Source organism: Ovis aries, chromosome 14 (assembly GCF_016772045.2).
Source record: "Ovis aries strain OAR_USU_Benz2616 breed Rambouillet chromosome 14, ARS-UI_Ramb_v3.0, whole genome shotgun sequence".
Classification (NCBI taxonomy): Eukaryota; Metazoa; Chordata; class Mammalia; order Artiodactyla; family Bovidae; genus Ovis; species Ovis aries.
The window spans coordinates 36055504-36072358 of NC_056067.1; the positions used below are offsets into that span (position 1 = coordinate 36055504).

At 40.2% G+C, this 16855-nt stretch overlaps 2 protein-coding genes across 7 annotated transcripts in view; one reads left to right on the top strand and one right to left on the bottom strand.

Annotated features, from left to right (window-relative positions):
* The window catches only part of NIP7 (nucleolar pre-rRNA processing protein NIP7), a 31601-nt gene that overhangs the window by 11672 nt on the left and 3074 nt on the right, over positions 1-16855 (top strand). The gene's annotated exons all lie outside the window — the stretch shown is intronic.
* TERF2 (telomeric repeat binding factor 2) overlaps positions 1-16855 on the bottom strand; it is a 40981-nt gene that overhangs the window by 8484 nt on the left and 15642 nt on the right. For 2 of the 6 annotated variants that reach the window (XM_060398448.1, XM_015100515.4), the window contains 6 exons: positions 9900-9986; positions 8473-8619; positions 7914-8023; positions 6292-6684; positions 2008-2093; positions 322-365 (listed from right to left, as the gene is read on the bottom strand). In XM_060398448.1, the coding sequence (XP_060254431.1) occupies positions 322-365; positions 2008-2093; positions 6292-6684; positions 7914-8023; positions 8473-8619; positions 9900-9986 (867 nt within the window). The remainder of the gene's footprint in view (positions 1-321; positions 366-2007; positions 2094-6291; positions 6685-7913; positions 8024-8472; positions 8620-9899; positions 9987-16855) is intronic. The other 4 variants (XM_060398449.1, XM_027978124.2, XM_060398447.1 and 1 more) reach the window with 3 other exon arrangements.

Genomic DNA, 16855 nt, shown 5'->3' on the forward strand with positions numbered 1-16855 from the left:
TGATACAGATTATAAATTAACACCATGGATTTGAACATTTACTAATTCTCAGTGTCTTACTGTTTCGTCCTCAACTAATAATCATTTCTGCATTCAGAACTTTAAACATGCATTGTTCATGGTTGGGCAACCATGATTTCTGACCTAGATTTTTCTTCCAGAGAGTAATTATTACTTTAGTTTGGATTATCTGAAAACTACGAATAAAATTTTTTACCAGATGCATGGGTAGTCTATGTCTGTGAAATGTGGGTACCTATTTTACCTCTCTTCTATCCCTACAACCAGAAAACATTAGAAAAGACAGGTTAAAACAATTACCTGCTTTTTTGTTGTATTGGTTGCACTCTCTTCATCTGGTGCTGCTGGAAAACATTAGAAGCAGACTCACGTCAGAGCTCCCCTTTCTCAGCACAACCCACAAGATAAAGACACACAACATCCCCAAAGGGAAAACTTGATTCAGATTTTACAAACTTTGAGAGAATAAAGGATATCACTAAAGGATAATTTGTTTTTGTCCTTTGCTTGAAAGATAGCAATCACTTCAGTCCATGAGAATCTGTACAAAGCAAATACTTCACAAACAGGCATTCAGTAAACAGTCAGGATTTCAGGCTCTTTAGTAAAACCAGTATCATTTTCTAAACTTAACTGAGGAACTGTGGTATTTAAAATCCTAATATATATATTGATATATCTATATACTCCTAATATACACATAATATATATGTGTGAATATGCAATATATGCATGTATTTGTGTATATACATAGACCTATGAGTGTGTGTGTGTATATATATATAATTTGTTAACTCATTGTTAACCACTGCTTTGAAATAACCCAGTTTATTATTTTTTAATTTTCAAAATATCAGATGTCAGTAAAATTTGGCTCAATTCCTCAAACAAAAAGAACGGGGTAATAATTATTGCTTCCCACTCCAATAGACCATGTGAGATCAATTCAGATTCTACCTTTTCATCATTATGGATATAGGTCAGGCTTCATAAAACAAGGACCAAGATAATTTTTTAAAGGACCAGAGGGCTACAGGAGGGTATACAAGTGTAATGGACATGCCATCTCAAGCCAACAAGAGCCAGTTAAAAAGCTGCGTAAGGCAAAGTTGCATAAACGTGGAACCTGCTGCAGGGTCTGCCTTAGCAGACATTGCTGTCCCAGGAATGCTTCCTAAAGAATGAGGGAGGGTGACACAGAAGAAGGGGTACTTACAGGAGCAGATTATTTAAATTATGAAGTATTTCCTACTATATATAGTAGAAGCAGATTTCTGAAACAGATCTGGACTGCATCAGAAGTGGATGTTTTCTAGAACTTTGATATCCTGTTTTTAAACATATTTAATGCCACTTTTATTCATCATTATTTCTCCCATCTTCTGTGTAATCTTGATTTTGCCAACTATGTTTTTGCCAACAAAAGGTAATTCTTAAGGACAAAACCTTTGAGACCGGCAAAAGATTACTGGTTGCTGCTGTGTTACAAAAGTCTTCAGCATCTGCAAGACTAAGGTTTAGCATGTAGATGTTTTCATTAGAGTGCAAAGTATGTGGTGGCCGGGGGATCCTAGTGCAAATGCTATGAAGCTTAGCATTCATTAAGGGAAAGTAACATTTCTCATCTTGGAAAAAAACATTTATTATACAGAAACTGGTAGGAGACTATTTAGTTAAATAAGAAATGTAGGGAATGACCACTTCTTCCTTTTCTAATTAAAATACTTTGGGAAGAATATCAACTACCATTAAATATAGGATTTATTAAACCAAACCAGGAATTTTAACTGTAAAATGTTGCTTTGATAGTCTCCATTCTTTAATGGGAAAAGACATAAAACTGATTGCTCATGAATCACTATGTGGAACTTTTAAACTTTTTTCTGTTTTGGAGACAAGCAGTTTCTGGAACATTGTTGACAGTAGCATGCATCTGTACTTCAGCAAGTGTCGAGGAGAGAGACCAGTGAGAACCTTCTGGCTTACCCTGAACTTGAAACAGTTCATCCTCTTCCACCCAAGTCTCTTTTTCTTCAACCCCGTTAGAGCTGTTCCACTTGGCTTTGGGTACTCTGAGGTAAAATCAATGAGAGGACAAGGTGTAAAACAAAATCATCCCAAACTCAGCACTGAATACATCACCATCCCCTTTCAACAACCTGTTCATTTTCCTGGGCCTTTTAGTTTGGTTGGTTTGGACTCAAAGATTTCAGTGTTATTCTAACCTAGAAGCTGCAAATTCCTTCCCCCCTGTCATAGAGATGCTCTGTTCCTATCCCTGGAGTGTTCTCCTTTTCCTCCCCATTCCTCAAGCCCAAGCCCATGGTCCAGTACTTTTCACCAGTATCACACTAGCCTCTTAATTGGAATCTCTCTCCTCCAGCTCATTCTCCTTCCAAAGCCTCCAGAACAGTCATCCTAAACTTACAGATCCCTCCTCTATTCAGTGATGCTTCTCACTGTGTAAACAGTTAAGACTAAATGGCCGTATAGGGGAGCCAAGATCATCCAGTCTGGCCCATCAATTTCTCATCAGTTCCTCCTCTCCCCACCAACATCAGAGCCACACCACCCACACACCCACTCAAACAGGACAGCCTCGCCCTCTTTCCTCCTATGAGCTCTGCTTTCCTGCCTCTGTTTACTGTTCTTTCTGCTTGGGATTCCCTTCCCTGCCAAGTGAAGTCTTTCAAGGCCATCATTCTCAATGAAGACTGCCCAACACATACAAAAATCCCTTGCTCCTCTGCTGCCATTGTACTACACAACCATTTCACGACATACCTGTAACTGTAAGCACCTTGACATCAGAAACCATTATCCTCATTGTCTACCCCAAATAATTTGCACCGTAACACATACCCTAACAGAAGCTGGAGAGGTATTAACTAACCTAACAATTGGATTATCAAAGAGCCATAAAGGAATTATACTATCAAAGATTACAATAGTAAGCAAACAAGAATCCTCCCTGTGAACATGAAATTTTTAGTACCTAGTTGGAACCAAAAACAGTTCCAAAACTAAAAAGTAATCCAAAATCCAAGTTGCTAAATAAATGAAAATTATATTCAGCCTTACCGAACACAGCACAGATTATAACATGAGAATTGTAACATCCTTTACAAAACAAACATGGAAAGTATCTGAACTAAGTTTTGAAGAATTTTTATAGATCAGAATCACCTGAAAAGCCTGACAAGCGAGCACAGATAAACTGCGGTCTTCTTCCCCACTAAGAAATTCTGTTGCAGAGCCTGTCTGGGTATTTTTCAAATGAGCAATGAAAGCAGTTTGCTTAATAAATGCATATACTTGAAAAAATTTCATAAGTTTTCTATACAGTTACTTAACAAGTAACTGAGACAAATAATGGACTGTCTTCTTTATTTTTAAATTAGATCATAACCTCCAAAAGGATATTTCTAAGAATAACTGATTTGAGACAAAGTAAAAATTACATGAGGTTTATCTATCTCAGGATGTTAGCTATGTTAAGTACTACTCGTAAATAAAAGTCAGGATCAGAGTTTAAGTTTTTCATCAATTTATCCAAGTCCTGGGATAAAACTGGTTTTGACCTCTAGGTCCGTCACTTTCACCTAAGTGGCTGGTCAGTCTTCCTGTAGACTCTTTGCAGATCACTTTGTTAACTTTCTGTGCCTCCTCTGAACTCAGCATTTATTACATGTATAAATATTTCAGTATTTCCTAACTTCTCATGTTGTAGAAGGGGCTCAGACCTGGTTCTCATCTTGACTGCTAGCTGGCTGTGCAGACTCCTGGCTCACTGCGCTCCTAAGTGGTGAAGTTAGAACAACTTACTGGTCTCAGAGGGTTGGCAGACTATAGCCTATGGCTGCTGGGTTTTGTACAGCCCTTGAACTAAGAATGGTTTTATATTTTTCAAAGAGTGGTAAAAAAACAAAATAATATGCAACAGACACAAGTGGCCCACAAAGGCTAAAATGTTTCCTTTCTTACCCTTTTATAGAAGTTTTGCTGGTGTCCCCTTAAATTCCAAGAACCAAGAACTGTTACTTTGTTTGGTTAATAAAATACCTTAAGCACTAGTTCTGTGCCATGTGCCATGAGGGATATGAAAGCCTAGTAGTCGTGGCCCCATCAAGATGACAGATGCCAAGCTTGCCTTCCACGCCTCCAATTCCACTGGCTCAGCCTCCCCTTGGTCCTGACTGCTCACCAGGCAGCAGGCTCCACCACCCTCCTCTCCTTTCCCTCAATGTCGGTACAAAAGCTGTCAGTGATGTCTGCTCAGAAGCTTTCAGATTAGGTGTATTAGATTTATCTGGGGCACAGTTAGCAAAGCAGATTAGAGAGCTCTCCCCGTCCCTTCTCATTCAGTAGTCAGGAACGCAGCACTGCAGGTAACTGATGTGAAGCCCCGCTTGAGAACCTCTCCCTGATAGAACGTAAAAGGAGCCAAAATCTGGCCCATCTACCTTCCAGACCTTTCTCCCTTCATCCTCTGTGCACTGTATTCTCCTGCCATACAGACTGCATGACAGTTTCCGGAGCATACCAGGCTTTCTTGAGCTGTAAGAGGTTCCCACTGCCCAGAAGCCCACAGCTCCCAATATGCTGGATGACTTCCTACTCATTCTCCAAGGCTAGCCCCTCTGCAAGGCTGCCCACCCACAACTGCTGCCCAGGCCAGCTCTTCTTCCCTGCAGCTCCCAGGGCACCTCACCTAAGCTTCTTCTGGAGCCAGAGTCAGGGAATCCCTTTTTTCTGTAAAGTGCATATAGTATCTTAAGCTTTGAAGGCCTTACTGTCTTTGTTGCAACTACTCAACTCAAGGTAGCAGCCACAGACAATACGTAATTCATAAGTGTGGCTGTTCCAATAAAACTTTATTTACAAAAACAGGCAACAGGTGTACTTAGCTAAGAGGCCATAATTTGCCAACCTCTGCTTTAGAGTACCCATCATATCTCATACCCTTGACAGATCCTTCCATTTATAAAGCCACTGTAATCATATCTTTCCAGTTTCCTCATCTGTTCATGGGAGCAACACCTATACTTCATAGAACTGCTGTGAGAGGCAGAGATCAGGTATCAAATGAGAATAATTGTGTGTTATTCAGCTTGCCCAGCCAATGACTGACTGACTTCCAAATGCAGATAGTGGTATATAGTGCAGAACTGTGCCCAAGTATAAATCACTTATCCGATGCCACAGCCCCACACAGTACCTAGCACAAGCATGCTGGGGCATAGGTCCCCAAACAACTACAACAGAGTGCAGAAGTAGAGATGGCAGTGCCCTTAGGAGATCAGTGAGGTCGTCACTTACAGCAGGGTGACCAGGGGAAATTTATGGAGGTGAGGCAGCTTGGTGTACATGGTGTATCGACATGGGTTTTTGTGTCAAGACTAACTAGGATTTAAAAATCCCAAAGCCCAATTTTGCCACTTTATAGCTCTATGACTTCAGGTAAGTTAGTACATTTCTGAACCTTCCTCACTGATAAAATGGGGCTAAATAAATCACTCAAGAGTGAGTGTAGATATTAAGATAATTGAAAGTGCTTGGCCCACAGAAAGTATTTAGTTAACATCGCTTCTCTTCCCTTTGAAAGACAGATGGGATTCTGACAAGCGATGGAGGAATGATAGTCCAAACGTGGGGAATGAGAGGCAGCAAGAGGAGCACAGTGACAGAAACAGGGTTAGGGGAGCAAGCAACCAGTCAGCCTAAAGGAAAGATCCACAAGAGGGCACAAAGGTAGCAAAACCGAAAGCCAGGTTGGGGTCATGAAGTGGAGCGAAATGAAAGCACTCTAACCACTGCCCCACAGAGCCTAGCAGAATGTGAGAGAATAGTATTTACTGAATTTGCCAAGTTTCAAATGTCCATTGAACGTGCAAAACTATAAATATTCATAAATCTCTTTTAAGGATCAGAGTATAATGTGGCCCGATAAAAAACAAACTTCTTGTAAGAAGACTACTATTTAGTAGTCAAGGCACTCAGCAGTTCGCTAAAAGTGGAAGCAGTGGTGAGTAGGAGGCTCTGACACCCTTCCACTCCCACCTAGTGCAATGCCTGGAAGCCCAGCACAGGGCTTCAGAACTGGCAGAATGGCTATGATGTCCCTCCCCACCCTGAGTCACACTCTAACAGTCTGAGCAAGCCTTGGTGGTAAATAACGTAGCTGAAAGTTACTTCATTCACGGAAGCAATACCAGGCCTAACCAGGACCACCAACCAGCCCCCAAACTTCTACAAAGAAGGTCTTCATACTTGGGATTCTTCTCCCCAGGGAGGGGTTGGTTGAGGACAGTGGGCTTGGATGGTGATGCCGGTGTGACCTCCTGGGAAGAGTCGAGGCCTGAGCTCGGCTCAGTACTCTGGCTGTCCTCCTCCAAAACCAGTCTGCTTATTGTCATGCGCTTGGTCTTGGGCTGCAGTTCAGAGCCACCCTCACCCTCAGCGGGGACAGAACTTTCATTATCATCTTTTCTTGTTCTCTTGTTTTTGAGGGCTGGTGATGGCGGGCACACTTTATTAGGAAAGACCATATCCTTCTGGTCCAGCTTTGAGAAGGCTGCCTCAGAATCTTGTGCACTGGACAGAGTCTTGAAAGCTGCTTTCAGAGTCCTAATCCCAATGGTGGTTGGTGTGCTCTGTAGCTGCCTACAAACAACACAAACACAAAAATCAGTTTCACCACCGCTGAGGCCCATCCAAGCAGCCACAACTTTTTCAAACTGTGAAGCTTCACATTACAGACTCAAGTTGAGAACTCTTCATTTAAAAAAAGAGAAAGTGTGTGATACAGCCTTTATTTACAAGAACTTCCATTTATAAGTGTTAAGCAGAGGTTTTAAATATGATACGTAAACTGAATTATGGCGCTTAAACTTCAAGAGAACCTAAAAGGAACTAGGGCCAATGATACTCCCTCCAGAGACCTCTTCAGCGGGTGTGCTAATCCATTACTCTGCATGGACTAAAGCGATGCTCTCCTTTAATCCAAGAGCTCTGCAGAATGTCTAACAGCTACAAGTCCATCTGGGTGACCAACTGATAATCCAGCAATCTCACCTTCAAGTCTAAACTCTTCTTCCAGCTGTCCCAGTCCAACCCTCATGTGAGACTAGTTAAAGAGTGGTCTCAATTCTGCCGTTTCTCCTACAATACACTTATAAATGGGATCTTGAGAATTCTCCGTGAGAGGCGTGCCAGTCTTGGAACAATGAGAAACTGCCTTTTCAAAACAAAGTTCATCGAGCATTTGGAATAGCTAGTATGTTTTAAGTAAACACTGTAAGGAGAAGGCAAACTGGCAGCCTGCATGCCAGTCCTAGCTGGGAGATGTGTCTTGTCTAACCTATTCTTCTTTCCCCTTAACTGGGCTAACCACCAACATTCAAAAATTGGGAAATCTCAAAAAATATTTTTTGCAACAATCACACAAAGCTGGAAAGCATGCTTTCTTTGGGTTGTGCTCTCCACTGTATTATCCTGGATCCACTTTGCTCCTTTACATCTCCTACAGGCCCCTCAAAGAGATCTCTGCTTTGTTAACTGGTCTCAGGAATCTGGTTCACAAGTCTGAACACGGTATTAAGAGATAACATATCAACAGGGAAGTACTGAGGCAAAGACAGAGAAACAGAAGGAAAGAGCCTTTGAGGAATAAATAGCCAGTCGGGAACTTCTGCCAAAGACCTAACATCCTGTTTTCAATATTCACATTTTCCCAGGGTGTGCTCTGTGAAACCCACAGTGCCTTCCTTGAGTAGCCCAGTAACATGTTAGGAGGTCAAATCACCGGGAATAACTGACTGACTCTGCTCTAAGATGATGACTATGCTTCCGCTGTGTTTCATTCCAGCATCACAAAAGTGCATCCCTCTTACCTGGCAGGTTCTCTGAGTGGCTTTTCCACAGGCTCTGGTGCTGGCTGAGGTTGTGGTTCTTTCACTGTGGCTGAGGCGGAGGACTCAGATTTCAAAGCCTTTCTGGCCATCTGAGAAAGGAAAAATATCATCAAGAAGAGGAAGTCACAGAATTTCATTAACTCTCTGCTTTTACCATGAACATATTCAATATGCAAGCACGTTTCACTTACAAACCCAATTTAGGCATAGACTACACGAGGACATAAAAAGGGAGAGAACTTAAAGAATTGTCTCAAATTTCTTTCTTCTTTCCTTCCCCACACAATGGCTCATAGTTTTCTATACTAAAGGAGAACTCAACCTGAGTGGTGCTAAAAGGATCTTGATGTTGCAAGAATTCCAAACAGTTATTTTGGACAACAAACTAAGTGATTTTACTTTGTGTCTCCTCTTCTATCCTTTCAATCTCACCCCTAATCTAGTTTCTGAATCCTACATAGACCTTTGGGGTCACATGCAAAAGCCAGACTTTTGGTTTTCTTTAAAACTTAGGATGACCAATGTTTCCAAGCCCCACCGTGAGGAGGTAGGGCTCTGCGTCATCCAGGTGACTCTCCAGGAAGCGCAGCATCTTCTGCTGGAAGGTCTCATAGGAGAAGTTCTGGATCACAGGGTGGGCCAGGTTCTTTTCACGGATAATGTTTAGGAGGTCATTTCTCAGCTTCTACACAAAGGACCAATAGTTGAAACATGAGAAAGGAAAACTCCAGTAAAGATTTCAGTGATGAGTTAAGACAACACTATCAGAACTTTCTCAGTGCTGTCAATGAATAGCACTGGGGGAAAAGCAAGCCTACCACCGTGTGCTGCTGCTGCTGCTAAGTCGCTTCAGTCGTGTCCGACTCTGTGCGACCCCATAGACGGCAGCCCACCAGGCTCCCCCGTCCCTGGGATTCCCCAGGCAAGAACACTGGAGTGGGTTGCCATTTCCTTCTCCAATGCATGAAAGTGAAGAAAGTGAAGTCGCTCAGTCATGTCTGACTCTTAGCGACCCCATGGACTACAGCCCACCAGGCTCCTCCGTCCATGGGATTTTCCAGGCAAGAGTTCTGGAGTGGGGGGCCATTGCTTTCTCCACCACAGTGTAGAACAGGTCAAAAATTACTAACCAGTCACGGTTGGTTACTATATAGCTATACAAAAGGAAAAAAAAAAGATGAAGATCTTAGGATCTAAAGTATCTTTCTACTTTTACATATAAAGATTTTTAAACTTTCAAAAAAGAAAACCAAAACAGATGAAAAGCTCCCTATGTACTAATATAAAAAGATCTCCAAGATACATTAAGTGAAAATAGCAATTTAATGGTGAAGTTAGTGTGTAGAATATGCTCACATATGTATACGGGAAGACCAGGAAGACTGGATATATGTGTATGTCTGTACATACACACATGCACACTTATTTGCCTGCATATGCACAGAATCTCTTAAGGACCAAAAAGCATTGGTTCCCTCTAAGGAGAGGAATGAGATAGCCAAGTCAGAGATGAGAGAATTTTCACTAAGCTATTTTGTTATATTTATGAATGTTGTATTATATACATATATATTAACTTTTCAAAAATAAAATTTATATTTATATATTAAAAAAAGAGCAGGGTACCAGCAGAGTTTTTGACACCAGAAAACAGAGGTGTTGAGTCCTCAGTAAGGCAGATTCTCAAGTCTGCAGGATCAGCATTTATGTAAATAAAGTCAGATGTGTTAGTACCGGTGCTGATCACTAGTTTTGTCACACACCTGGTAGAAATGGTCAAGTAAATGATTTCTGTAAATTTTTCAAATTTTTGAAGAGCCTTCTAACAGTAAATTATCCTAGATATCAAAGACATGTTCAAGGTACTAAATATTAACATTCCTGACAGAGAACCCTTTCCCTATTTCCCCATAAAAAGCAATGAGGTGGACATAGGTAATGGAAGCAAAATTATATCAAATTTACCTGAGTTGTAGGGTCCTTGGACATATGTTTTTTCAAAATTTTTGAAGCCTTTTCAAATTCTTTGTTTTTGATACAAATAATGACTGCCTAAAAAAGGGGGAAAATTTTTTTTAACTGTTGTAATAATGAAGGATATAATCCGAATATCAAATATCAAAATAAGCTCTACTGAAAAGTAAAACTGAGTCTTATATACCCAAGAAATTTTCCACATTCTATCAAACTCCTGTATAAAAAACAATTATTTTTCAACCATATGAACAACTGTGTAAGGTACTACACAGTGTGTAACGTACTAGATTTTCAGTATTCAGTTCAGTTCAGTCGCTTAGTTGTGTCCGACTCTATGACCCCATAGACCACAGCACACCAGGCCTCCCTGTCCATCACCAACTCCCAGAGTCTACCCAAACCCATGTCCATTGAGTCAGTGATTCCATCCAACCATCTCATCCTCTGTTGTCCCCTTCTCCTCTTGTCCTCAATCTTTCCCAGCATCAGGGTCTTTTCAAATGAGTCAGCTCTTCACATCAGGGGGCCAAAGTATTGGAGTTTTAACATCTGTCCATCCAGTGAACACTCAGGACTGATCTTTAGAATGTATTGGTTGGACCTCCTTGCAGCCCAAGGAACTCTTGAGAGTCGTCTCCAACACCACAGTTCAAAAGCATCAATTCTTCGGGGCTCAGATTTCTTTACAGTCCAACTCTCACATCCATACATGACCACTGGAAAAACCATAGCCTTGACTAGATGGACCTTTGTTGGCAAAGTAATGTCTCTGCTTTTTAATATGCTATCTATATTGGTCATAACTTTCCTGCCAAGGAGTAAGCATCTTTTTATTTCATGGCTGCAGTCACCATCTGCAGTGATTTTGGAGCTCCAAAAAATTAAGTCTGACACTGTTTCCACTGTTTCCCCATCTACTGCCATTAAGTGATGGGACCAGATGCCATGATCTTAGTTTTCTGAATGTTGAGCTTTAAGCCAACTTTTTCACTCTCCTTTTCACTTTCATCAAGAGGCTCTTTAGTTCTTCTTCACTTTCTGCCATAAAGGTGGTATCATCTGCATATCTGAGGTTATTGATTATTTCTCCCAGCAATCTTGATTGCAGCTTGTGCTTCCTCCAGCCCAGCGTTTCTCATGATGTACTCTGCATAGAAGTTAAAGAAGCAGGGTGACAATATACAGCCTTGACTTACTCCTTTTCCTATTTGGAACCAGTCTGTTGTTCCCTGTCCAGTTCTAACTGTTGCTTCCTGACCTGCATACAGATTTCTCAAGAGGCAGGTCAGGTAGTCTGGTATTCCCATCTCTTTCAGAATTTTCCACAGTTTATTGTGATCCACACAGTCAAAGGCTTTGGCATAGTCAATAGAGCAGAAGTAGATGTTTTTCTGGAACTCTCTTGCTTTTTCGATGATCCAGCAAATGTTGGCAATTTGATATCTGGTTCCTCTGCCTTTTCTAAAACCAGCTTGAACATCTGGAAGTTCACGTATTGCTGAAGCCTGGCTTGGAGAATTTTGAGCATTACTTTACTAGCGTGTGAGATGAGTGCAATTATGCGGTAGTTTGAGCATTCTTTGGCATTGACTGTCTTTGGGATTGGAATGAAAACTGACCTTTTCCAGTCCTGTGGCCACTGTTGAGTTTTCCAAATTTACTGGCATATTGAGGGCAGCACTTTCACAGCATCATGTTTTAGGATCTGAACTAGCTCAACTGGAATTCCATCACCTCCACTAATTCAGTATTACATTGGAATAAAAAAAGACAGCTGATACAGCAGAATCTGATCTACTGGATTACAGACCATTTACTCAATCTGAATAGGGCCTCCTATGGAAAGGCAAAATGGACAGCAGACCCCTGGAACAGTTGGTTTTGTTCTTTTGGGATGCACAAGTTTGATGTAATGGGGGAATGAGAGGAGGATATACTGGGGGGTGGTGTGGGGGGAGGGACTTGCTGGTGAGTTCCACTAGTGGAACTCAGGCCAATTCTGTAGGAGAAACAGCACAGCCTTTCATACTATAAACCCCAGGGGGCTAACTCCACAAGCAGCAAAGAAAACAGGACAAAGTTCCACGTAGAATGAGAAGGTCTCCTCAGCCACAGAGGAAAAGGAGAGTCCTTCAGTCAAGAAACCTATGTTCTATGTTCCGAGAGCACACACACAGTGGGCAAATAACAGTGATTGAAAATTAAAAAGGATATTTAAAAACGTATGTGCACATTTTTTTTTAAATGAGGAAAGCCAGGAAAAAACTGGTACCACCTGGAGTTATCTAATAGGATAAAGTAGCTAATTTAAATACAGTGTCAAAAAAATAAATAGTGTCAAAGAAACATACCTCACACACAAAAAAAAAGGGAAGGAAAACTGGTCCCAGATATTTTCAGTTCTTCACAGGGAAGAGTTTAAGGAGATATGTACATACCAAAGGAAAAATGACTAGCAAGGGAATTCAGAAAATACAAATTTCCGGTGCTTCTGTCCTCAACAGGCTGAGCACAACCATATAGGGCAAAGGAAACTGGTGTCACATGCTTCTGAATAGCAGTTACAACACTAAGTTCCTGCTGCCAGGGAGGGGATGAAGTAAGTCTTTTCATTTTAATCAGACCATCATATTCACTTTTACATTATTATCAGCAGAAAAACTATACTAAGACTATACTTACTTTCTTGAAGAATACAAAGGTTTTACCTTTTATAAATCATTGAGGTCCTATTATGTCTTACCTCTTTTTGGTCATTCTGTTCTAACACGTGTCAGCTCCTGCGGCCACCACAATGATGCCAGAGAGCCACGGATCCAGTAAACCTCCCTTGTGCTGCACTCTGTAGTTAACCTCCTCCCCACCCCAACCCCTCATCTTTTCACCGTTCCATCTCTTCAGAATGTCATATAAATGGCATTATATAAATGGAGTCACTCAGCTTAATTTTTAAAGGATATAGCCTTGAGTCTGGCTTCTTCCCCTTAGTGTAATGCCCTTGAGACCTGTGTCTTTCCCTTGTAATAATGTCTTTCCCTATAATAATGCCCTTGAGATACCTTTCTGCATCCCCATCAGCAATGTATGAAGATTCCAGTTGCTCCATATTCACACTCACACGTATTACTGTTAGAGGAGTTTTAAAGTTTAGCCATTCTAATAGGTATGTGCCAGAATTTCCCCACTGACTAAACGGTGAGCCTCTTTTAATGTTATTTGCCAACAGTATATTCTCTTGAGTTGTTTTCTTTGGGGTGTTTGTTTTCTTGTTCATTTTGAAAGGTCTTTAGATATCTTGGATACAAATTCTTTGTCAGATATGTGATTTGCAAATATTTTCTCCCACTCTATACCTTGTCTTTTCATTCTCTGAACAGTGTTTTTCTCAAGTTTCAATTTTGATGAAGGTCTACTTCATGCTCTTATGGAGCATGCTTTTAGTGTCTTATCTAGAAGCTTTTTACCTTAAGTCCAAGACATAGTTGGGTTTTTTTTTTAATGTTTTCTTCTAAAAGTTTTATTGCTTAACATTTAGATTATGATCCACTTTGAATCAAATTTTTGTATGAGTTTTAGGTCAAGGTTCATTTATTTTTGCATACGGACATCCAGTTGTTTTAATTTCCATTTATTGAAGACTATCCTTTTTCCACTAAAATACCTTCACATTAAAAAAGTATATATTTATTTGGCTGCATCAGGTCTTAGCTGTGGCATGCAGGATCTTTCAGTTGCAGAATGTGGGATCCACTTCTCTGACCAGGGATGGAACCCAGGCCCCCTGCATTGGGAGCTCAGAGTCCCAGCCACTGGACCACCAGGGAAGTTGACCTTCACATTTTTTTGTTAAAAATTGATCAGTCACGTTTGTATGGGTCTGTTTCTGGACTCGATCTTCTGTTCCACTCATCTATCTATAGTCATGAATACTGTAGCTTTATAGTAATTCTTAACATTGGGTGTGAGTCCTCTAGCTTTGTTCTTCTTTTACAGAACTGTCGTGATTTTAGTGTTTTTGTTTTTTTTTAACCTTACCATGTGTCTTCTAGAATCAGTCTGTATCTAACAGAAAATCCTGCAGAGGCTGTGATTAGAATTATAGTAAATCCATAGATCTGTTGGAGAGAATTGACATCTTAACTATATTATTAGGTCTTCTAATGCACAAACAGGGTATTTCTTTCCATTTACTATGTTGTGATTTCTTCATTAGCATTTTGCAATTTTTCCACATACAGATCCTACTTTTTTTTGTTTTGTTTTTGGCTGGCTGGGTCTTCGTTGCTGTGCATGGGCTTTCTTTGGCTGTCGTGAGCGGGGACTGCCGTCTGGTTGCAGTGTTCAGGCTTCTCCTTGCGGTGGCTTCTCTGGTTGCAGAACATGGGCTCTAGGGCGTGCAGGCTTCAGCAGTTGTGGCACGTGGGTTTAGTTGGCATGCGGCATGTGGGATCTTCCTGGACCCAGATCAAACCATGTCTCCTGCATTGGCAGGCAGATTCTTAACCAATGAACACAAGGGAAGTCCCACCTACATGTTTTATTATTAGATTTATACCTAAGTATTTTTCTTCTTTGGAACTATTATAAATGATACTGTTTTGATAATTTCATTTCACTGCTAGCATTTCACTGATTTTGTGTGTTGATCGTATATCCTGCAGTCTGCCTATTTATTATATAGCTTTTTTATATATTCCATGGAATTTTCTATATGGATAGCCATGTGATCTGAAAAAAGGGACAGTTTTATTCCTTCTTTTCCAATCTGTTATTTTTCTTGACTTCACTGCACTGGCTAGGACTTCTAGTATGATGTAGAATGTAAGTGAGAACAGACAGCTTTCCCTCATTTTGGATCTTAGGGTCAAAGCATTCTGTTCTTCACCATTAACTATGATGTTCCCTGTAGGTTTTTTGTAGATGCCTTTTGTCAGGTTGAGTAAGTTTCCTTCTGTTCCTAGTTTGGTCTGTGTTTGTACCATGAACTAACGTTGAATCTTGTCAAACACTTTTTCTGCTTCAATTGGTATGACCATATGATTCTTTCTTTGGACCAGCAGGGTAAAGTACATTCATTGATTTTCAAATATTGAACCAGCCTTGCATTCCTGGGCTTTAGTTTCCCATTCTGCCACATACTAACTGTATCTGCATCCAGGACTAAGCATCAGAATAGACAAAAAAAGTGGAATCCATTTCAAGTTCTGGGAATTACAGCTCCACTGCTAAAGAAAAAAGGATCTTTTCGTTTGGTTTTAGGTGCCTGCCCTCCTGCCACTGTAATCATTACTATGTCACTGCTGCCACCGTGTAATACTGCCTGGGTGCTAGGATAGAGAAGGAGGGAAAAAGGAAGAAAAAACCCCCTGAGATTTCTTCCACCCTCTCTGACCCTTAGCCAATCCCCTTTCCTGCTCTTAAGACCAGAGAGAGCCTCTCTTGGAGTTATTTCTGTTCACACCTAGAATGTACTTCCAGGTTTCAGAATCCTTCAAGTCCAGGCCTGGTGATACTAGAAAGGGGAAAAATGGTTATCTACCCATCAGCAGTTTGGTAGACCTTCATACTCTGGTCTTCTCCATTTGCTTACTGCCCTTTACATTTCTGTGTTCTCAGATAGCTGCTCCATTCATTCTGTCCAAGATTTATACTTGCATTAAGAAAGAGAGGAGTATGCTTATCTATCTTCCCTAGAACTGGAATACAGGTCCAACTGTGTTTAAATTGTGAAACAAGAAAGGAAATGTGAATGCTTTCAAAATCTAAATTGAAAGCCTACCTTCAAAGTTTGTACTATGAGCTTTTAAAAAACTATGCATTAATTTGATTCCCAGGAAGTTTTTGTTTGCTGTTTTTTTTTACGATATGAAACTTTGCTTTTTGAAAACTTGGAAGTTGTCAGAGATAAGGATAATTTCTTCTCTTATGTATCTGTTAAGGTTCTTACCATGTAAGCAACAGCAATGGTCTCTGGCTAACTTAAACAAAAGCAAAATTCCAAGCACAGATTTTCAGTATAGCTGAGATAGGTTTATGTTGGAGGAAATGCCAGAAAGGACCTAAGAAGAAAAAGCCAAACTTGCAGAAGTGAAAGGCTAAAGAAGCAAACTCAAAGAAATCTGGATGTTAAGGAAGCACAAATGCTGAAAAAGCCTTGGCAAAGCTTTCTGTTTCAAGAAATTAAAATTTTAAGACAGTGTGAGATGCACCAGTCCCTCAAATGGGGTAAGTTCCCCCACAAAGAAAATCAAGGTGCTATTACCAAAGATGCACAGCAAAAGCAACACATAAACGCTTCCCCAAGGACATGCCATGTATGTTATTCTCCCATGTTCACAAAAACCTGAGGCCTCTTTCAGTTATAAAAAGAAAACCAACACAGTCTCAATATCATCATCAACTTACAGAAGCAGTTCTCAAACTTTTGGTCTCAGGATTCTTTATACTGTTAAATGTTAATGAGGACACCCAAAGAACTTTTGTCTACATGGGTTATACCCATTGATATTTACTATTAGAAATATAAAACATAAAAATTCAAGATATTTATTCATTCATTGAAAAATAACAATAAAGTTATTACAGGTTAATATAAATAACATATCTTTATGAAAATACTTATTTTCTAAGACAAAAGTTTAATGAGAAGGGTGGCACTGTTTTACATTTTTGCAAATCTCCTTAATATCTGGCTTAATAGAAGAAAGATGGTATTCTGCTTCTGTATTCATTCTGTTGTGGTATGTTGTTTTGGTTGAAGGATATTAAAAAATTCCAGCCTTGCACAAAGTTGAAAAAGGGAGGATTATTTTAAGAGCTCTTTTAGAAAATGTGGATTTTTTTCTTTGACTCTGCACCAAACTTTGGCAAGTGAACTTTTCATCATTATTATATTAAAATGTGATAGTCTAGCTTGCACTTTTAATAGATCTATTACCCTTGAA